Below are 21,783 nucleotides of genomic sequence, written 5' to 3' on the forward strand. Positions count from 1 at the left end.
CTCCCAGAGCTTGCTCATACTCACGTCCATTGAATCAGTGATGCCATCCAACCGTCTCATCTTCTGTTGTCCCCTTCTCCTGCCCTCAATCTTTCCAGCATCGGGAGCTTTTCCAATGAGTCAGTTCTTCACATCAGGTGGCCAAAGTATTGGAGCTTCGGCTTCAGCATCGGTTCATCTAACAATTATTAAGCATTGATTCCCTTTAGGATTGACTAGTATCGTCTTTCAGTCCAAGGGACTCTCAAGAGTCTTCTCCAACACCACATTTCAAAAGCATCAATTCTTCAGTGTTCAGTCTTCTTTATGGTCCAAATATCATATCCATACGTGACTACTGAAAAAGCCATAGCTTTGACTATCTGGACCTTTGTCGGCAAAGTAATGACTCTGCTTTTTAACATGCTGTCTAGCTTTGTCATAGCTTTTCTTCCAAGGAGCAAGTGTCTTTATATTTCATGGCTACAGTCACCACATTCAGTGATTTTGGAGCCCAAGAAAATAAAGTCTGTTACTGCTTCCTTTGTTTCCCCATCTATTTGCCAGGAAGTGATGGGACCAGATGCCATGATCTTAGCTTCCTGAATGTTGAGTTTTGAGCCAGCTTTTTCACTCTCCTCTTTCACCTTCATCAAGAGGCTCTTTACTTCCTCTTTGCTTTCTGCCATAAGGGCAGTGTCATGTGCGTATCTGAGGTTATTGATATTTCTTCCTGCAATCCTCATTCCAGCCTGGCATTTCACATGATGTACTCTGCATATAAGTTAAATAAGTAGGGTGACAATATACAGCCTTGACGTCCTCCTTTCCCAGTTTGGAACCAGTCTGTTGTTCCATGTCCTGTTCTAACTGTTGCTTCCTGACCTCAGGAGGCAGGTCAGGTGGTCTAGTATTCCTGTCTCTTGAAGTATTTTCCACAGTTTGTGTGATCCACACAGTCAAAGGCTTTAGTGTAGTCAATGAAGCAGAAGTAGATGTCTTTCTGGAACTCTCTTGCTTTTTCTATGATGCAATGGATATTGTCAATTTGACTTCTGGTTCCTCTTTTTTTTTTCCCCTAAATCCAGCTTGAACATCTGGAAGTTCATGATTCACGTACTGTTGAAGCCTGGCTTGGAGAATTTTAAGCATTACTTTGCTAGCGTGTGAGATGAGTGCAGTTATGTGGTAGTGTGAACATTCTTTGGCATTGTCTTTCTTTGGGACTGGAAAGAAAACTGACCTTTTCCAGTCCTGCGACTACTGCTGAGTTTTCCCAATTTGATGGTATATTGAGTGCAGCACTTTCACAGCATCATCTTTTAGGATTTGAAATTGCTTAACTGGGATTCCATCATCTCCTCTAGCTTTGTTCGTAGTGATGCTTCCTAAGGCCCACTTGACTTTGAACTCCAGGATGTCTGGCTCTAGGTGAGTGATCACACCGTCGTGGTTATCTGGGTCATGAAGATCTTTCCTGTATAGTGCTTCTTTGCATTCTTGCCACCTCTTCTTAATCTCTTTTGCTTCTGTTAGGTCCATACAGTTTCTGTCCTTTATTGAGCCCATCTTTGCATGCAGTGTTTCCTTGGCATCTCTAGTTTTCTTGAAGAGAGTTCTAGTCTTTCTCATTGTACTGTTTTCCTCTATTTCTTTGCAATAATTACTTAGGAAGGCTTTCTTATCTCTCCTTGCTATTCTTTGGAACTCTGCATTCAGAGTTCCTTTGCCCTTCACTTCTCTTCTTTTCTCAACTACTTGTAAGGCCTCCTCAGACAACCATTTTGCCTTTTTGCATTTCTTTTTCTTGGGGATGGCTTTGATCACCGCCTGCTGTATAATGTCACAAACCTCCGTCCATAATTCTTCAGGCACTCTATTAGATCTAATCTGATAATTGAATCTATTTGTCTCTTCCATTCTATAACCATAAGGGATTTGATTTAGGTCACACCTGAATGGCCTGGTGGTTTTCCCTACTTTCTTCAATTTAAGTCTGAATTTTGCATAAGGAGTTCATGATCGGAAATGAGCCACAGTCAGCTTGTTTTTGCTTGTCTTTGTAGAGCTTCTCCATCTTTGGTTGCAAAGAATATAATCAATCTGGTTTTGGTGTTGACCATCTGGTGACGTCCATGTGTAGAGTTGCCTCTTGTGTTGTTGGGAGGAGGTGTTTGCTATGACCAGTGCATTCTGTTGGCAAAACTCTGTTACCCTTTGCCCTGCTTCATTCTGTACTCCAAGGTCAAACTTGCTTATTATTCCAGGTATCTCTTGACTTCCTACTTTTGCATTTCAGTCCCCTATGATGAAAAGGACATCTTTTTTTGATGTTAGTTCTAGAAGGTCTTCTATATCTTCATAGAACCATTCAACTTCAGCTTCTTCAGCATTACTGGTTGGGGCATAGACTTGGATTACTGTGATATTGAATGGTTTGCTTTGGAAACGAACAGAGATCATTCTGTCATTTTTGGGACTGCACCCAAGTACTGCATTTTGGACTCTTTTGTTGACCATAAGGGCTACTCCATTTCTTCTAAGGGATTCCTGTCCACAGTAGTAGATATAATGGTCATCTAAATTAAATTCACCCATCCCAGACCATTTTAGTTCACTAAATTTAGATTCCTAAAATGTCAATGTTCACTCTTGCCGTCTCCTCGTTTGACCACTTCCAATTTACCTTGATTCATGGGGCTAACATTCCAGGTTCCTATGCAATATTGATCTTTATAGCATTGGACTTTACTTCCATCACCAGTCACATCCACAACTTAAAATAGCAGTTTTCCTTGGTTTTCTTTATAGACAGTTATCTGATTGTGATGAACGGTCATTTCTCTGCAGGGATTAGTAGGCAAGAAAACAGGGAAGCTGACGTTCCTGCCTTACTCCTGATCCTCAGGGTGATCTTCCAAGCGTCCACTATTAGGATGATTTGCTGTAGGGTTTTGGAAGACGCCTTCCTCAAGGTGAGGAAGTTGCCTTCTAGGTTGACTAAGGAGACATGGACCGTGCCCCGGAGCACCCAGTTTTCTTCCCAGCCTTTGAGTGGTTTATGTCTGTGTGTCATAAATTGTCACATTGCTCAGTTTTCTAGTATAAAATTATGTTTGCATTCAAGGGGATTCCCCCTTGGTCATGGTGTAGTTTTCTAAAGCTTTTGGTGGGGAGGGATTTCATCACTGGCTCAACATTTTTAACGTGAAATCAGCCTATTCAAGTTTCAAGCCTCAATGAAATAAGTTCGTCTCCCCGGGAAACTGACCATTGTATCTCATTTTCAAATATTGTATCACAGAAAAGGCATCATAGACTGCTCTGCCACGTCTGCCGCATGCTCCCTCTTTGTTTCAGCGTGGTCTGTGCCTTCTCCCTTTCCTGCCTGATCGTCTCGGTTTTCACACCAGACATTTTATCAGCCTCCTTCAGAAGAGCCAGGTTTTCACTTTGCTGACGTTCCCTGGTGACCTTGTCTATTTTACTGCCTTCTTCTGTCTTCCTTACTCGCATCCATGCTTCTCTCCTCCTCGGGTTTTGTGTTTTGTTCGGTTGCTAACTTCTTGGCTGTGACGTTTCAGGGTTAGTCGCTCAGCCGTGTCTGACTCGTTGCAACCCCGTGGACTGTGGCCCGCCAGGCTCCTCTGTCCATGGGATTCTCCAGGCAAGAGCACTGGAGTGGGCTGCCAGTCCCTTCTCTAGGGGATCTTCCCAGCCCAGGGATCAAACCCAGATCTCCCGCATTGTGAACATGTTCTTTACCACTTGGGCCACCGGGAAGCCGTTTAACCCACTGCAAACGTGGCTCTTCCCCTCCCTTTTCTAACAGAAGATGTCGGGCCCGACCTCTCACTGTAGGTCCCGAGTCGGCAGGATCTGTTCTGTGACGGTGCTCTAAGGTGCTTCCTAAGTGTCTTCCCCATCTCCTCTGGGATCCATCAACTATTCAGAGTGCATTTTTGCATTTCTAAACCTACGCTCATAAGCTGCCAGCCATCGGTTCTGACTGGCTGCAGAGGGCTGACTGTTCGCTGAGACATCCGTTAGAGCCTGAAGCTGCTGCAAAGCCCCGTCTATAGCCTGCTCCTGCCATGTTTCCCACGCACACTCTCCTTCAGAGGGACGGTGGCCGGTCGGCGTCCTTCAGTCGGGCCTAATTCTTCTGTTCGGAGCTCTCACACCCACCCCCACGCCTTCCATCTTCCTGACTCCCTGACCCCTAGATGTGCTTGAAACTCTCCTGCTCCCGTCCCCGACTTCTTCCTCCCCAGCGTTCCCACCATCTGTGACTCAGCTCACGTTGTTCTGAACCTACGCGATTCCGTGAGCTGAACCCCCCGCCCCCATGTGCTGACTGCCTCCCCCCAGGGCAGCTCTCGTCCCGTCGTTCCTGTGCGACGTGGAGGGACAGTGCTGGGCTCGGGGGACCTCGCTGTTTGTTACATGGAGGTGCTGCTCACCCTCGAGTCCCCCGCTGCAGGAGGGCGCAGTGGCCGGGCGCAGAGTATTCACATTGACTGCACGTAGCCCTGTCGTGCGGGGGTGGGGTGCCCAAGGGTCTGTGGACGTGTGTGTGTGTGTTGGGGTGCACGCTGTGTATGGGCACGTACCATCCGGGTGGGCGAGCTCATTGTCGGGGGCCTGGCGCCCCGCAGCAGCCTGAGCCGGGATGCTCCCCACTTCCCTCCACTCCGCAGAGCCCTCCCAGGGGGCCATCCGGGCTCGGCAGCTTCCTCCGTGAATACTTGGCTGAGCAAGGCTCTGTGTCTTGATCCAATTTTTGTGATTTATATTTTCCGTAATTCTACTTGGTCAGGCCTTTCAGACTTATTACACAGGGAGCACTCTGTTCTCGTATAATATAGAAAGAACGGTCTGTGTTGCCACGACTTCTCCCTGAGATGTGCTCTCCCCCCTCCCTGGGGCCGTGTGCACATCCCCTGCTCCAGGCTCCCTTCTGCCCTGTTTCTGGGGGACGTTCGTGCCCCAGGCCTGCCTTCTGGATGCTCTGCAAAAGCCAAGCTCTGTTGCCCCACACTGGCTTCAGAGCAGACCCGGGGGGGCTGGGGGCCAGCAGAGTGGGCTCGCACGCGGGGTGGGGACAGGGCGATGGTCTGCTGACACAAGCGGAAGCTGCTGGCAGAGCCCGTGGGCACCTGGGGCTCTCTGGGGTGTAGAAGACCACCGCCGGGGGTCTCCTGGGCCAACCCCTAGGTCAGCACCTGGATCCCTTGGGTCCCCAAGCTGCAGAGCAGCCCCCACGACGCCCTGCCCACCCGCAGGCCCCACTGATGAGCCAGTGCACACGCAGTGGAGGGGAGCCTGCTCGCTTTATTCGCAGGCCCCAGAGCATGGACGCAGTGAGGACAGGGACGCGGGGAGCCCCTGGGGGCCGGGCGCCGCTGCGTGGACCCCCGGGCTGAGGGCCTCTGCCTCTGGGAACCTCCTTGGCCGCTCTACTTCCAGCGCCCGCCGACTTTGCCCTTGGGCGCGGTCCCGGCCTTCTTGCTGCTGTAAATGGGAAGCAAGTTGGTCTTGAGCATGAGGGAGTCTGGGACCCTAGCCGACCCCTTCCCCAGCCCCCAGCAGACCCCAGACCCTGGCAGCTCGGCCCAGCCCAGCCCTAGCAGCCCAGCGGCATCCCCAGCCCTGGTCCAGCCACAGTGACTCACCTGTGCCTGCCCACGCGGGCCTGGGTGACTTTGTACCGGGGGCATTAGTGAGGTTAAGGGGGTGCTGGCAAGAGCTGGGCCCCTCTCCCTCCCTTCCCCACCTGAGGGACTCAGGGCACGGGGCCTTATGTCAGGCAGACCCGAGCCTGCCCGGGCAGCTGTCCTGCTGGTAGCCGCCTTTCTCCCAGTAACTCTGGCCTGAAAAGAGCCGGGCCCCCCACCCCCCGGCCAGGATGGGCAGGGGCAGCGGGCGGCTCCGGTTCCTCACTCCAGGCCAGCAGTCCAGCCTGACAGACTCGGGACCTGGGAGGCCTCCGTCTTGTTCTAGAATCTCAGCCCCTCGGTCACCAGTGAGAACAGGACCTCGGGCGACGGGGGTCCTCAGGAGCCCACCCCATCTGTCTGAGCCCTGTGCGCAGCAGGCAGCCAGGAGCTGGCGGGGAGCCAGGCCGCCAGGGGGCGGTCATCCGCGCTCTTCATGGGCAGCTTCAGGCTGGAATGGGCCCTGCGGCTCCCAAGGCTTCAGCGGGAAGCCTGGCTCTGAGGACCCTGCTCACAGCCCGGGTCCCTCAGCGGAAGCCAGCCTGAGAGCCCTTTGGACCACACACATGCACACACTTGCACGCTCATGCACACACAGACACCTAGCCAAGTGACCCGTAAGAACCCCGGCCTCACACCACAGAGCCCGGGGCGGAGGGCGTGCGCTTTTGCCAGCCCTCTCTGCAGCCCTTGGGGTGGCCCCAGCTCAGCCTCCAGTCTCGGGCACTGAACCCCAGCAGGCGGCACCTGGGCCCACGCTCGCCAGCCCTTCCTGACAGCTGCTGCAAAGGGTCCCATGGACCCAGCAGGCTCATCAACCCCAGACCAGGGGTCTCACGCCAGGCTGTGCAGGGGCTGCTGAGTCCCTGCGCAGGTCACCCTGGGGATGGGGGAGACAGGAGGCTGCAGGTCCGGGGTACAGGGCCCAACATGCTGGCCCAAGGGACCGGCTGGTTAGTCCTGTTACTGCTCTGCTGAGGGCCGCCTGCCAGCAGCACAGGCTAACATCTCCGGGCCCCTGGGGGCAGTGGCAGCCGACCCCGTGAGGCTGCGTGCCTGGAGCAGAGCATGGGGCGGGCAGGGCTACTCACTGCTTCTGGGCCTGGTCGATGCGGCTCCTGAGGTTGGTGATCTGCAAACAACACAGGGGACTTACCTGTACATCTGCACAGGGCCAGGCTGCATGATGGCCTCCTGCCCGCAGGCCCCTCGGTGGCCCTGGAAGGCCTCAGTGCTCTTACTGTGTCCTGGCTCCTTTGGTCTGGAGGAGCTGAGACTTGTGTCTCTGACTTACTCTTGGTGGACTGAGCTGGACACCTGGGCCATGACACACCACAGCGCCAGAGCTGGCCACTTACCTGCCCACCTCTGCAGGATGTGGGGCAGGGGCACGGGTCGGAGGTGGGCTCGCAAGTACAGCCCCCGCCTGGCCGCTGGAGCTCAGAGCCCCGTGGCCATCTCACTCCCTGGCCCAGCTGCTCCCTCCTGCTGACCGCCCGGGGGAGGCTCAGGAGGCAAGGGCCAGCCTCTGCTGCCGACGAAGGGCAGTGGGTCAGCCTCGGAAGCCCCCAGGTGGCAGGCAAGGGGGAGGAGGCGGGCGGGAGGACCCAGGGACGTCCTCCAGGGTCTCCGTGCCCGCTGCCGCCGACACCCGCAACGACCCAGGTTTCCGCCATGCGCAAGGCCCGCCGTGCATGAACACTAGAGCCTGGTCCGGGGGGACCCCGGCGACTTACAACTTGGCCAGCATCTCCACTCTGGCCCGGACGTTCATGATCTAGAAAGACCGAGATGGTTAGGGGGCGGGGTGGGTGGCCGAGGCTTCGGTACCCTGTGTGTCGGGGCCAGCCTGGTCCGAGGCCCTCGAGGCTCTCCAAGCTCCCAGGGACCACTGTGCACACTGTCAGGGCCTGCTCTCCTGGCTCAGCACGAGTGCGGCCAGTCTGGACCCTCTGAAGCCCATTTCCAGAGCCAGCTGGGAGCACTGGCACAGAGAGTGGTGCCCCTCACCTGGTCCCCTGGGGGAGGGTCTTTCCCCAGAGGGAGGTGGGGAAATTGAAGTGCAGGAGGACCAGGCAACCCACCCAAAGACCCCAGGCTCCTGAGAAGGAGACAGAACTCCTCCAGCTGTCAACACTGGTCACCCACACCCTCTGTCTCAGGGGCCAGTGGGAGAGGGGCCCTGAGAGTGGACGGTCCTCCTCAGGGGACACCGGAGGCTGGAGGGAAGGGTCTGTCGCGGGTCTATCATCAGGGTCCATACCCAGCCCCACCCCCGGCCTGTGCTGACTCCAAGGCGGTTGTCTACCCAGGGCTGCCGACCTGAGCTGTGAGCCCAGGGTGGAGGAGGCACCGGCCAGGCCTGCTCCCCAGCTCTGAGTCCCCAGGGCTGGCCTGGCTGGAACTTGGGTTTGCAGAGGAGGCTGGGTGAGGCAGAACCCCCTCCCCAGAGGAACTCAGTGCCCCCCTGGTGGGCTCAGGACATCAGGTCTCCAGACCCCTGCCCCGAAACAAGGGCACTCTGCCCCACCGCACCCCCCGCTGGCCCTGAGCGCCGTGCTGACGTGAGGCCAGCCTGGGCAGGGCCCCCCGCAGGGCAGGGGCCTCGGTCGGGGTCCGGGGACCCGGTGCCCGCCAGCGGGTGAGGCCAAGGACACCACACTCACATCGTATTTCTGGCGCTTCAGCTTCTCCCCGTACTCGAACTTGTCGGTCTCCAGCTGGTACAGGGTGTCCCAGAGCTCCTTGGCCTTGTCCCTGGGGGGCAGCCGTGGGTGAGGGGCTGGCGGGTCAGCCCCGGCAGGAGGGTCTGGGCGCCACCCCCTGCCCCGGTGCACCCTCACCTGAGCTTGTCCTCGCTGAGGTGGTCGATGTTGAGGGGCTTCCTCCGCTCGGCCAGGACCTTCTTCTTCATCTCCCGGGCCGTCTGCTTCTTGCCTCTCTTCTGGTCTGCCTGCGGGGACGCGGAAGGGGGCGCGTCGAGCCGGCCCCGGGCCGCGGTGGGCAGCGTGGCCCCGCGCCCGTGCTCACCTTGGCCAGGTAGCTGCTGTAGTTGGCGCCCATGGAGGACAGGGCCTTCTTCTTCTTCAGGTCGTCCTCAGCCCTCCTCTTGGCGTCTTCCTCCTCCCGCCGGGCCTTCTCCTCCTGCGGGGATACCCCCGCCCCCAACCAAGACCTCAGCGCAGCGGTCGAGGACCTGCTTGGGCTGGGAACCTTCTGGAAGGTCCCGGTCCCTGTCGGGTCTGCCCTCTCACAGGGGTTCTGCGGGGCGGGGGGAACTTGGCTGATGGTCTGGGTTCCTAGGCCAGTGTCGAGGGGAATGTCAGAAATGGGGAGGCCCGGGAGCCTGGGGGCCGGGCGGGGGGCCAGGCTGGGTGGGGGGCTGCCTCACCGCCAGTCTGTTCTGGCGTTCCCGCTCCTTCTCCGCCCGGATCCTCTGCTGCTCGGCTCTCTCTGCTCGGCGTTTCTCCTGAGGCCAGAGGGGAGCGGGTCAGCCTGGCCTGGCCCTCCCCTGGACCCCCGGCCACATCCACCAGCCTGCCCTCCGCCCAGGGCACAGGACTGGACTCCGCAGGACTGGACTCACGATTCTCTCCTTGAGGGCAACCAGCTCCTCCTCCTCCTTCTTCCGAGCCTCAAAGTGGCTGTCGATGAGAGCCTGGAGCTCCATGAGGTCTTTGTTCTGGCGCTTCTTCTGGATGTCCTGTGGGGACAGGCCCATCACACCCGCCCTCCTCTCGAACTTTGGGCTGCCTGCTCCCTCAGCCACGGGGTCAGAGTGGCACCCTCCTTGTGGCTGAGTCCAGGCCATGCAGAGCCCTGAGGTCAGTGAGCACCCCTATGGACCACCTCTGACTTGGCCTCATTGTTAAGCCCAGAGATGCCTGGGTGGGTTGGACAGAGAGGAAATTGGGGAACGAGGCAGTCTGATGGATACATAGATGGAGGGGTGGGTGAATGGGTGTAACAGTGAGTGGGGGATGATGAGCGAGTAGATGGGAGTGGATGGATGAGTGGATGGACAGATGGGAGGAGGCACAGATCGATGATGGATAGTTGGGTGGGTGGTTGGATGGATGGGGAGAGATGGGGACATGGGGAGATGGATGAGTGGGGAGGAAGGAAGAAAGGTGTTATTCCCAGACGAGTTCCCTCTGATCCGGGAATGAATCACAGCAGGATTTCGTGGAACTAGGAAGCCCCAGTTCTGGCTGCTCTAGAGGATGTGACCTTCTCAGGCTTAGCCTGGAGCTGAAGGCTGGGGTTCTGGGGAGACTGTGTAAACCTGGGTCCCGTAAACTTACATCGAAGTCGACTTTCTCCCCTTCCGGGATCTTAGGAGCAGTGAGTCTGAAGAAGAGAGAGGGGCTCATGAGTACAGTGAGCAGGTCCCCACCATGATGGTTGACTAGACCCAACCTGGCCTGGCCCCAGGCTGACCCTCCTGCCCTTCATCCTGGCACCCAGTTGAGGGCATATGGCCTGATCTTGTTCTTATCAACTATATAGCCCACAGTCCCCAGAGTGGCTTGACCCTTCTAGAAGTTTACAGCCTCTTGGTGTCCTTCTGTCTTGCCCACTCCTGGGCCTCTCAAGGGCTGTTTCAGCCCTGCTCACCCTTGCTCTCTTTCTCAAACAAAAGAAGGCAAGGCGGCCACCATAGACCGTTCCCGGGTCTTTGGCCTCTGCGGTCAGGAACGGCCATCTCGGCTGACCCTTTGCGTTTCTCTGGTCACTCTTTGACCTCTCTTTCTGGGGACCCAGAGGAGGGAGTGCTGGGCAGAACGCACACCGTGCGGAGGAGAAATGAGATCCCTCTCGAATCCCTCCGGCCGGGACGGCCATGGCCCTCCCTCTCCCCCCATACATCTCAGACTGAGCAAAGAGTTAAATCCACAAGAGAAACAAGAGCTTCTTCAAAAAAGAAGAGAGTGGGACTGAACGTGGATCGGCATGCTGGCGAGGGAAGCGATTTTCTGAGCTCACAAGGTCCCACTCAGGCAAAGATGGCCAGAGGAGTCCATACAAATGAAAAACTTATGGAAAAAGGCACAGCGTGGAAGGGGGGGAAAACCAGACTAGAAAAATATTTTCAGCAAATACAGAGAAGACTTATATCCTTATGCAAACCGATGATTAAGAAAACATAGAGACGCCCCCGCCGTTAGATAAATGGGCAGAGGGTGAACGCTAGCAGCTCCCCGAGAAGAAAGACCACCAGTCAACACACGTGGGAGAGGCTCCCGAGCCATCAAAGGAATGTGAACGAAAACAAGCCAGAGAGGCCGTTTCTCATCCACCCGTCAGAGGCTCCGTGTGCAGGCACGTCGCGGGCCCGGGCATGCGGTGTGGAGACCGCGCTGGCCGCCCTCGTGGAAGCCTTTTGGCAGAGGACATCAAAAGCCTTAAGAACGTTCCTACTCTTTGACCCAGTAATTCCATTCTGGGAATGCGGCCTAGGGAAATAACCCGAAAGACAGAAAATGCTTTCCACCCAGCGTTATTTATGATAGTAAAATATTGGGGAAAGCCTTAATATCCTGCAATAGAGGAATGGTTAGGAAAATTATGGTTTGTCCAATTGATGGAATATTATGTGGCCATTCAAAATATTTAAGAAGACTATGTAAAAACATGGAAAAATACTTAGGAACAGCGCTGTATTTTAGAAAAGCAGAATTCAAGTCTGTATAGACAAGACGATGTTTGAAAAACAGCTCAGAGTTTCAATCCTTTTTTCCGAGTCCTATGCATGGAAAAAGAGTAGGAAGAAATAAGCCTTTTTATTTCTTTCTCCTCTTTTCCGCAGTCTGGCTGGCGGGGTAGGAGAGTTATAGATGATTTTTTTTTTCACTGGACTTTTACGTATTTTCCAAATTTTCCTTAATGAGGTGTTTTATTTTCATAATGAAAACACAAACATTTTTTTAAAACTAGAAAATATCTTGTGACCCGGCAGCTTTCTTTAAAATTGCTGAAAAATAAAGTGTAACGGATGGAAATGGGCTGGCTACACATTCACATATTTCCAGTCCTCTGTGGAGAGTCCGCAGGGCTCCCCTAAGTGGGAGCGAGCACTTGGCCTGCGCTCAGAGGCGCTGACACGCCTTCCCCTGCAGAGCAGGGGAGGCGCGTGTCCCCCGAGGACGGGGGGTGAAGCACGTACAGAGGGCCGTGGGCTCACATGTACTTATCAGAAACAGAAAATCAGGAACGCCAGATTAAAACAAGAAACCTCTGAACCACTAGCACGCGAGACAAATGAGCGAGAGAAAGCCTCTTTGAACGAGGTCGAAGCTTCCCCCGGGGGCTCAAGGTCCCCACGAAGGGGAGGACTGGGGCTCCGGTCAAGGCTTTGTTCCCAGGCGGGTTTCAAGGCCGAGAGCCTCCCTGCCAGCACCCCACTGCTCACATCGAGGGCCCCGGGAGATGCGGGGGGCAGTGTGGCCAGGAGGCTGGGCACCGGAAAGGGCCACAGGGGCTCCACGGGGCCTCCCTCTCTGTGCCCAACTCCCCCGACTTCCTGCCCCCTCTCTTCCTTCGCCCAGGGCCTCCTCCTGCAGGAAGCCATCCTTTCTAGTCTGCATGGTCTGGGCATGGACTGGACCTCCAGAGTCCATCCCTACCGTCCCCAGGGTGAAGCCTGCCCCGGAGGAGTGCACCAGCTGCCCTGAGACCCCGTTCCCTGGGCGAGCCTCACCCTGAATCCAGGACCCCGAATTTAGGAGCAAACGAGTGGCTGTGGCCCCTCGAGGGTTTGGGTCCCCAGGGCCTAACGAGCTTCACGGCCTCTCTCGCGGGACCGGGCCCCGTCCGAGTGCCAGGCCTCACAGGCCCCCCTCGCCCGGCCCAGCCTTGCACTCACCTGGGTCTCGGCTTCTCCTCTGGTCAGCAGGGTGGCGTCAGGGGGAGAGAGGAGACCGAGAGACCAGGTGAGAGGGCAGCTCGCTCAGCCCACAGGTCCCCGCGCGCCTGACCGGGGCCCCCTACAGTGAACCTGCCCTCCCTGCCCGCCAGGGGCTGGGGACTTGCCCCCCCAGGGCCCATACGCGGGAGCCCCTGTGGGCTCTGAGGAGGAGAGTGGGTGCAGGGCCCAGGGCAGGGCAAGTGGAGAGGAGAGACGGGGTCCCGGGGTGCCACACCCTCGGGGCAGAGACAAGACTGAGGTTGGGGGCCGGGTGGAGGAAGCGCCTTCCTGCCCGCCTCCTGACGTGCCCGCTGGGCCCCTGCTGACCCCCGAGTGTCAGTGTGGGGCGGAAGCTCAGGACATTACAGAGCTAAGTCCCGCAGCAGACGCAGCTCGAAGCAGCAAGGCCTGGCCCTTGGAGGCCCCGGCGTCAGACGAGCAGGATGGGCGGGTGGGCAGGCGGCCGAGCAGAGGCACGGAGAGCCCTCGAGACAGACCCCGGGCGGGTGGGCGGGCCTCTCTGCCAGGGTCTGTCCAGACTCCACACGGGCACCGTGTGCGGCCAGGGGCCTGGCCTTACCTGCCTGGTCCTCCCAGTCCTCCTGCTCTGCGTCTTCGGGCGGAAGCGCACATGCAAGAGAAAGCGGCGGGGCGCGGGCGCGGGCTGGGGGCGGGCAGCCGGGCACGCCCGGACCCGCTTCCCCTGGGTGGATGCTGGCCTGGGCCCCGTCGGTGACCCCGCTGAGGGCTGCAGGGCTTCTGTCTGGGAGGGTCTGCGAGAGCTAACTGCGGGGCCAGGATGCCCGGGAGACCCCCAGCCCCAGAAGGCCAGCGGTAGCTGGAGGGGCCGCTGGGGGCCCGTGGGTGCTGGCTGCGGGCTTCCTTAAGCCTTTCCACTGGGGGTGGCCTCCCTGGAAGAAAAGCTATGACACACCTCGACCCTGATGCTGGTCAAGACTGGGGCCTCAGACCTGCGGAAGCCTGGCTAGTTGAGGTCCCAAGCCGAGGGGACGAGAGCGCTGAGGCTCAGCCCCGAGGGGCGCAGGAGCCTGGATCAGCTCGGCCCTGCGGGCCAGACGCCCGCCCCTGCTCCTGGGCCTTTGGTGGCGAGGACAGGGCGGTCCACGTTGAGCTGCCGGTGCCCCGTCTTGGAGGCCTGGCCAGGGCGGGTGGGCTGTGGTCAGGGTCTCCCTTGCATCCCCTTCCTAAGCGCGAGGATCCCTAGGTTGCTTAGCAACCGGCCTGCACTTGCGCAGCCTCCTGCGCCTACTGGGGCTGCTCGGCTTCCAGGTGGGCCTGGCGTCAATGCCCCCCACCCCCCGGCACCTGGTGGGGGACTGGGAGGGGGGCGAGGAGCGGGGGCGGCAAAGCGCCAGGCGGCAAAGCTCCCGGCCGGCGGGCAAGCAGGACGCGAGCTGGCATCCCCAGCCTGCCTGTCTGTTGGTCTGTCAGCCCCAGGCCTGGTTCCAGGGTGGCCTGGTGGCCTCCCGGCCCTCGGGCCCCGCCGGCCCCTTGTCTTGCAGGGGGTCCCCCCAAGGCCCCTGGAGGGGAGACAGTTTGGAGCCTGTGCTCTGGGTGCAGGCCCCGTGAGGAGGCCCTCTGCAGCCCCGCGAGGGCCATGTGAAGGCGGGGGGCTCTGACTTGGGCCCCGATGCTCCACCCAGGGGGCCCCGGCGCTTCCAGGCCCGTGGGCCCCCACCTCAGCCTCAGCCTGACTTTCTGCTTCACCCCACTTTCCTTCCCACTGTTCCCTCCTCGCCACGACTTCTCCGCTCTGCCTTCCTTGGTGTCTGGGGCCCTGCCTCTCCCCCTCTGCCCTTCTCCACCTAGCCTGGTGGGTCCAGGGGGTCCCAATGGACCCCAGTACCATCCTCCCAGCACCCCTCTGTCAGGCCCTTCGGGCCTGGCCACCCCACCTTCCTGCAGTGACCCCGGGCGGAGCCTCACCCCCTCAGCCCTGAACGCTCGCTGCCTGTCAGCCGTCTGACACCCTCTGTCAGCCACCCTCCCCATCCCTGGCCTAAGCGTCCCACCAGGCCCCAGCCCTCCGGACGGCAGCGGGGAGGGTCAGGCAGGCGCAGGGGTGCTCAGGCCTCAGCAGGGGATGGGGAGCGAGCGTACCTTCTTGGACTTCCTCTGTAGAAGCAGCACCGGGGGGGTGGGGCGGGGGAGAGAGAACCACTGTGAACCTCAGGCAGAGGCTGAGGGCGGGCGGTGGGCAAGCAGGTGAGTGGGTTATGTGGCCCCTCTTGTTCCTTGTCGGCCAGGCTGCGGCTCACACCCACACACACCCCGTGTGCACACGCACCCACACGGGACTGAAGTCATGGCACATACCTGGTTCATGAACTTCATGGACTAAGGAGGGCCATGGAACAAGAGGCAACGCGTGGGTCAGAGGTCAAAGGAGAAAGGATCCCGGGTTAATGGAAACAGCCGGTCGCCACGGGAGGGTCAGTGGCCGAGGCCCGGGGGTGGGGAGCGTGCGGGGAGTGAGCGAGACAAGGTCAATGTTGGCCGGGGCAGCGCCCCCCGTCCTGTCCCTGCCTGCCCCCGGGCTTCGCTTATCTCAGGGCACGCCTGTTGCTTGAGGGGCCACTGGGGTCCTGCCTCGCTTGGCCACCCCGCCCCGCGCCACTTCCCACCTCCTTCAGGCCCCCGAGGACTTCCATGGGCGCAGGGCTGTGGCCTGGAGGGTGGTCCCCCAGGGCCTGGAAGGGAAGCTTCCTACCGGCCCAAGGCCGGGGCACCCATTGCCTTTTCTCTCTGTGCCCACGGAGGAGCCTGAGTGTTGGGTACCAGCTCTCAGCTGCCCTGTCTGCTGTGCCAACCCCAGGGTTCCCAACCCTCCCACTCCCCAGTCCCGCCCCTGACCCGGGAGGGAGCTCCCTGGGGCAGGCTAGAGGGGGCCCGTGCGGGGCACTGCTGCCTGGCTGGGGGCACAGACTGCAGGGGCTTTTCCACCATCACCCTGGGCTGCCCCGAGACCCCCGTGGAGGGGTCAGGTGCCGAGGACTCTCAGGTACCCAGCTTGGGGCAGGAGGCAGGCCTCAGGGATGCCCCCAGGACAGCTAGGTCTCATTTGGTCCAGCGGTCTCCTCACTGACCCACACTTCCTGGGCTAGGGGGCGCCTGGGCCCATGTCGGGGGGTCAGTGCTGGCCCTTCGGGGGGCCGGCCCACTCTGGTCAAGCATTGGCCGTGGTTAGTGGGTTACGTGGGGGCCACATGTGGGGGCCCCTTGGCTGGCTGGCACCTCACCGCCCCCTCCCCGGCCTGCTGTGCCACAGCCAGCCCCGGGCCCCACATGGGGCCCAGAAGTCCTGCGTCCACGTACCTTCCTCGTGGACCTCAGGGACTTCTGCAGGCGGGGGGGGCGCTGGGTGTGCAGGGTGGAAGGAGAGAGGAGAGGTTAGGCCGGGAGCGCACTGCACGCCCTTAGAGGGTGGGGCACGCGGGGTCAGGGGACAGAAGGTTGGCGGGTGGCTGGGGGCCGGGGTCTTGGACCCCACTTACCTTCCTCCTGGGCCTCTTCTGCAGTGGGAACCAAAGGGAGCAGAAGGGAGAGAGGGAATGAGACAGTCGTTAGGGGCCAAGCACGGGGCGGCCGGGAAGGGAGGAGCCCCAGGGAGGGGGATCGCGGGCAGTGGGCGCTCCAGGCACCAGAGAGGCTGGCAGACATCGCAGGCCCGCAGGGCCTCTGCAGCGCAGCCTGCTCCGGGTCCTGGGGGTCCCGCCTTCCCCTTTCCTTGGGGAGCGGGTGCTGGACTGAGGTGTCTGTACTCCGGAGGGTTTCGCTAAGTAACAGACCCTGAAGGTCCCAGAGGTGGGGACAGGTGTTAGGGGAAAACCCAGACGGGTGTGGGCTGGCATCCTCAGGGGGCCCGGCGGCGGGCGGCAGAGGCAGGCATTGGAGAAGCCCACTTGGGGGACCTGCCCACACGACCCATCGACTTCCCCTGGGAGGGCACCGCCCGGGACTGTGGTTCCCTCTCAGAAAGAAGTCTCTCCACCTTTTCAGCAGAAAAAAGAAGAGTTTTGCTCGTGTTGTTAGGGTAGCCAAGTGTTTTCAAAATAGTTTCAAAACCCAGCGCTCAGAACACCCCACAGGAGAGCCGGCCCAATGGAGCTCAAGAGAGCCTGGCCGCGGCAGAGCAAGGCCCAGGGGTGCCCATCGGGCCTGCGGACCACCCCGCACACTCTTCCCGGGGCTGGGCTCCCCGCCTGCAGGGGCTCGACCCACCGGGAGGGGCCTCCTGACCCACCTGGGGTCCCCATTCCCAGAGGGAGGGAGAGGGGGAGAGCTGGGAGAGACAGGGACAGAGAGACAGAGAGACACAGAGAGGCAGAGCGAGAGGCAGGTGGGCGCGCACCAGGCTTGCTGTTAGTGTCTTCATGACCAAATCCCAGCTAACCTCACACACCAGGGCTACCGTGAGATTATTACGTATAAGTGAGACATAATAATGCAGGAGTATTAATGAACAATTAATGACCGCCTCTCAATGGAGGGAAGAGGCGGCTGTTAGGGGTGCAGGAGGTGGGGATTAATGACCACGGAGGTGGACGGTTAATGGGTGAGCTGGGCGGGGGCCTGGGGTGCGAGGGCGCCTGGGGGTCACCTCTGTTACCTTCCTCCTCGTACTCTTCTGCAAGGGGGTAGAACAAAGGAGAGGAAGCGGTTAGAGGGCGGGGGGCCAGCCTGGACAGAGGCGGGGGCCAGCCTGCCCTTCGCCCCCTGTCAGGGGAGGACCGCGAAGACGCAGAGGCTCGTGGGCAGGGCTCTGAGCCTCGAAGGCCTGGTCCTGCAGTGGGAGCGCGGTCTCCCCTCTGCAAGCAGGGTGTCACGGGGCAGGGTGTCCATGGGCTGGGGATCTGTCCTCTGAAAAGAGGTGCAGGGGCAGGGGTGGGGGCCTGCTTGCAGAGGGGCATCCACATGCCCGCGGCTTCCGGGGGGCTCCCCGGGCCAGGCGCTGGCTGCAGGTGGAGAGCCCCGTCCCACCTCGGCTTTCTGTTTAGAGCCGATGCAGAGAGAGTCTGGCGTCCACACTTACCCTCCACGTGCTCGCTGTGGGGAGAAGGGGAGTGGTGAGGGGTCAGTTCTTTGCAGGGAGGGGGGGTCTCCTCTGGCCTCTGAGCACACGAGGCCCGGGGGTCTTGAAGCTGGCGGATACTCACACTTCCTCGTCCGACATGGCGGCTGGGTGCTTTCTGCAGGGGGTGGGGGGAGACAGGGTGTGAGTGAGGAGTTGCCTGGGTCTCGAGGTGCAGGAATGTGGGGGTGGGCTCAGCAAGCCAACTGTGGGGGGCCATCCTTGCACAGGGGTCGAGGGCCAGCTCCCTGGCCTGGGCGGGCTGCACCCGCGCAGGGCCTCCTCGGCAGGCTGCCTTGCTTCCTCCGAGGCCCCAGGCCCCCAGCCCTCTTCGCCCCAGATCCGATCCCCCTCCGCCCCCCTTCCGGGCCTGGCTCCGGCCTGCTGCCTGGAATCCTGGAGCTGGGCGGGAGCTGGGAGGTGGTGGCTGGGCCGACATGCTCTCTGCAGCGTTCCCCAAGGAGGATCATCCAGAAAGCACGCGGCTGAGCAGGCTGGGGCGGGGGGCCCTTCCTGGCAGCTCCGGGCCCCAGCGAGGCCCTGCTGAGGTTGCTCAAAACCTCCCTCTTGGCGGTCTCTGCTCTTCGGTCTAGATGGTGGGGCGGGAGAGGAGGGGGCTCCCAGGCAGCCTCTGAATTGCAGAGCTTGGCTCCTCAGAATGGGCCACGTGGACCTTCCCTGGCCTGCCCGCCTGCCGTCCCTACAAGGCCCACTCCGCGGGAATGAGCCATGCTGCCTTCTCCCACTCACGGTTTCCCATGAGGATGCTGCGTCCTCTGATGGGGGCACCCAGGGATTCCTTGGGTTCCCTCACGGCCCTCTGCAGAGCCCTTTTCAAAATCACGAGAGAGTACTAGGCATCCATTCCCTCCCATCTCCTGTTGCCCCAGCAGACTGAGCCCTGAGCTCACCGGGATGGGTCTGGTTTGTTTCTGAATGTCCACGCAGCCACCCCTCCCCAGCCTGGCGCCCCTGTCAGGCCCACATGCCTTCTGAGAACTGAGCGAACAACCCCGTTCCTTCTCAGCCTGCTTTCCCAGGCCCCAAAGACGCTCTTGAATTTGTCAACGTCTGCAAAGAAGCTCTTGCCCGGGCCTGGATGTGTGCATCCAGGTGCGGCCGGCTCTGGGCCAGCGCGCTCGGGGACCATCTCTCCGTGAGCTGGCCTCCGTGCAGGCCTGAGGCAGCCAGGGCCTGGGAACACTCGGGGCAGCTGCATCAGAATGTTGGCCCGGGGTTTTGAAAAACAGAGTTCATGACAACACGCTACAGCCCACTTGAAGACAATAGTTCTGGTCCCCCCGGGAGCTTTGTATAAGAAAAACACCAGTTCATCATCGAAAAATGCATTTACATCGCATTGCTAAGGTGGGAACAGTTTTCCGAAGCCTCTGTCAAGAATGTTAATTTTCCCAAAGCAATTTAAGCTCCATGCAAAATTAACCAGCGGATGGGTCTCTGCTAACCCCCTCCAGGAAGCCAAGCGGCGCTTTCCCAGCCTGTTCTCCCTTCCTGGGGCTCTGCTGCCCCCTCAAGTCACAGCCTCCTGCTTCCTCCAGCACACTGCTCCCACGGCCCTCCATGAGCCCTGTCCCTGGGTGCTGGGCCCCCGCCCCACCCAGGCTGCCGTCATGCCCTGGCTGTGCCCACCTCTCCCCCTGGCAGCGCCTGACACCTGTCACCGCCTTGAGAGGGGTGGTCATGGCTGGCGTCCAGGGTGGGTTATTTTTAAGGAGTCAGTGGCAGCTGAGGCGTCCAGAAATAGGCACCCAGATTAGCCAAGACACCTCTGCCCAGAAACCCAAGATGTTGGGAGGGGGGCTGCGAACATCCACCGGCTCAGGTCTTGGCCCGCCCACCCCTCAGTCAGCTCCCCTGCAGGCCCTGCGCCCTCTTGTCTTCTGGGCCGGAGGACTCCGTCCTGCACCCCAGGCAGGGTGCCCACCCTCCAAACAGGGAAACTGAGGGCCCTCGGGGCCCCTGCTGCTCTGCCCAGTGAAGCCCTGGGGGTGACACCGCGGCTCCTCCGTACCCCCCATCCCCTGCCGCTGGGGAGGGGCCCGGGGTGGGGTGTGCTTGGGGGCAGGGTGGCATTTCGACAGCTGAGAAGGAAACCAGCTGTCCATTTCATGTCCTGCCCTCAGAGGGGCCATTGTGCAAACAGCCTCTGAGGTCACTGCTCCTCGGGGACCCCTCCTCCTTCCTTCCTTCCCAAGTGACAAGGGGGGGGTGGGGGTGGGCGGGGAGCCAGGAGGCCCTGCCGCTCGCTCGCCGTGGGACCCTGACCCTCTTCCATGACCCCCGGGCCCCCGCCGTCCCGTGTGGCTGTGGCTCCCCAGCCGTCTCCTCCCAGAATGGTCGAGGGCACCAGAAAGGTTGCTGCCTAGCGAGGGCGCCCCATCCCATGACGTCAGGAGGATGGCTGGGCCCCAGCCCCAGGGGGCACAGGAAAGGCGGTGGGGGCGCCGGGGCTGGGGAGCTCGGGCCGGGGCTCCTGGGAGCACGTGCTTCTCTGCCCAGGCCGAGGCGGGCGGGCGGAACAGATGCCGGCTGCCCGCTCCTCCCTCTGCCGGCTGCCCTGCTCCTCCCGTCCTGTCCACTCCTGGCCTTGGCCACTGGACACTGACTCCCGGGCTGCAGGGGTCCCGGCCGCCCACTTGCACAGACCTGCTCTGCAGGGCATCACACAAGCCCCACCCTCATCTTCGTCTTTACGGATGGCGGCGTCGGGGGCAGTGGCCGCTGGGCCGAGAGCCTGAGCCCCCGAGGAAACGCTGGCCAAGGCCAACTGGGCAGCAGTGGCCCCAGCGCAGCGGGTGGCCTTGAAGCCTGGACAAAGCCCCTTTCTTGCCTCTTCAACCCACATCCTCAGCTCTCTCTAGCTGTCTGCCTGGGGACTGCCCCCTGGGCCTTCCAGGGGTCCCCTTTCTTCCTCCCTCTTGGCCCTCCCCAGATCCTGTGCTTGGGTATAAAACAGCTTCTTCTACATCCAGTGTTCAGTGAATGTGACCCCACAGTGCCCACATCCCAGACCCTCGAGACCCCGGGGTGGCTTCCTGGTGTCTCTGAGATGCTGTGCTTAGAGTGGAGAGGCTGGAAGGCGTGGTGTCCGTGTCCGGGGACCCCAGGCCGCCAGCACACAGCAGGCCGGCCCAGGCCCGGGGCTGCCCGTGGTTCTACTGACCTGCGGCTGGGTCTGGAGAGACGGGCAGGAGCTCGCTGTGGACAGGACCGGCTCAGGCACTGCCCGCCGGCCGCGCGCCCTCGAGTTATAGTGACATTCGATCTTGCCTGGCAGCCCATTGGCCGGGCTCGGTGGCCGGGCGCGTGCGGGCGGACAGGGCCGTGCCCCAAGGCCCCCGACCAAGTATGGGAATAGCAGAGGAGGCCCAAGGAGGGGGCTGCGTCCGAAGAGTCGGGGGCGCCCTCCTCCCCCGCCAAGTGTCAGCTTCTATTTTTACTCCCCCGACAGCGGGCACATTCTTGATGGGCTGAGGAGGGTGAAGAAGGTGTTGGGTGGCTCTGAGGAGGCAGCCAAGGACTCTCCTTGGGCCTGGCTGGATTGGAGTCCCCAGGGCTGGGGCCCTGACTTCCCAGGCAGCTGCCCCTCCCTCCAAGGAGTTGCCCAGAGAGGGGGTCCTCTCAGGAAGGGGGTCTGCTGTCTGTCCAGCCAGGCCCCGGGCCCACCCAGCCTCCTCGTCGGAGGGGCCGGCCTGAGGTCTCCGCACCCTCGTGGAATGGAGGGCCTGAGTCCTCGGCCAGGCCCCCAGTGGGTTGGAGCCCATTTAGTGGCCAGACCAGGTCCCCTGGGTGACGCGCTGAGAACACACAGCATCAGCAGGCGAGCGAGATGCTCGCCCGAGTCTGACGCATGGGGTCTGGCACCTCCCGGTGCCAGGGGCCACATCTCTGCAGTCGGCCCAGGAGCTCCCACCTCGGGGTCCAGATCCTGCGGGTCTCCTGCCCACAGGCTGGGCTCCGCGTGCTGCCCACGGCGGGCTCCACCACTCGCCCGTGGAGCCCGCTGTTTCTCTCCTCACGACTCCAGGCGGCACCGTCCAGTCGGCAGACGTCGTGCCCACAGCCTC

The 21,783-nt window shown here is 60.6% G+C and overlaps 1 protein-coding gene across 13 annotated transcripts; it reads right to left on the reverse strand.

The window, feature by feature from the left end:
• Window positions 1-5,293: 5,293 nt before the first annotated feature.
• TNNT3 (troponin T3, fast skeletal type) lies at window positions 5,294-21,010 on the reverse strand. 13 transcript variants are annotated; one of them, XM_070782620.1, is made up of 17 exons: window positions 20,880-21,010; window positions 17,781-17,813; window positions 17,657-17,670; window positions 17,234-17,251; window positions 16,119-16,136; window positions 15,940-15,981; window positions 14,941-14,961; window positions 14,725-14,739; window positions 12,562-12,580; window positions 10,001-10,046; window positions 9,283-9,399; window positions 9,088-9,165; window positions 8,727-8,840; window positions 8,540-8,649; window positions 8,363-8,453; window positions 7,433-7,473; window positions 5,294-5,493 (listed from the first exon to the last, which is right to left on the reverse strand). In XM_070782620.1, exons 1-17 carry the CDS (start codon window positions 20,996-20,998, stop codon window positions 5,439-5,441), a joined length of 951 nt encoding a protein of 316 aa, XP_070638721.1. In that variant the 5' UTR covers window positions 20,999-21,010; the 3' UTR covers window positions 5,294-5,438. The 13 variants fall into 13 exon arrangements, with proteins under 13 accessions (XP_070638721.1, XP_070638720.1, XP_070638724.1 ...); XM_070782619.1 differs by lacking the exon at window positions 7,433-7,473 and adding an exon at window positions 6,788-6,828 and having other exon boundaries at window positions 20,880-21,007; XM_070782623.1 differs by lacking the exons at window positions 7,433-7,473; window positions 17,234-17,251 and adding an exon at window positions 6,788-6,828 and having other exon boundaries at window positions 20,880-21,007.
• Window positions 21,011-21,783: the final 773 nt, after the last annotated feature.

This window comes from Bos indicus, chromosome 29, assembly GCF_029378745.1.
Source record: "Bos indicus isolate NIAB-ARS_2022 breed Sahiwal x Tharparkar chromosome 29, NIAB-ARS_B.indTharparkar_mat_pri_1.0, whole genome shotgun sequence".
Lineage (NCBI taxonomy): Eukaryota > Metazoa > Chordata > Mammalia > Artiodactyla > Bovidae > Bos > Bos indicus.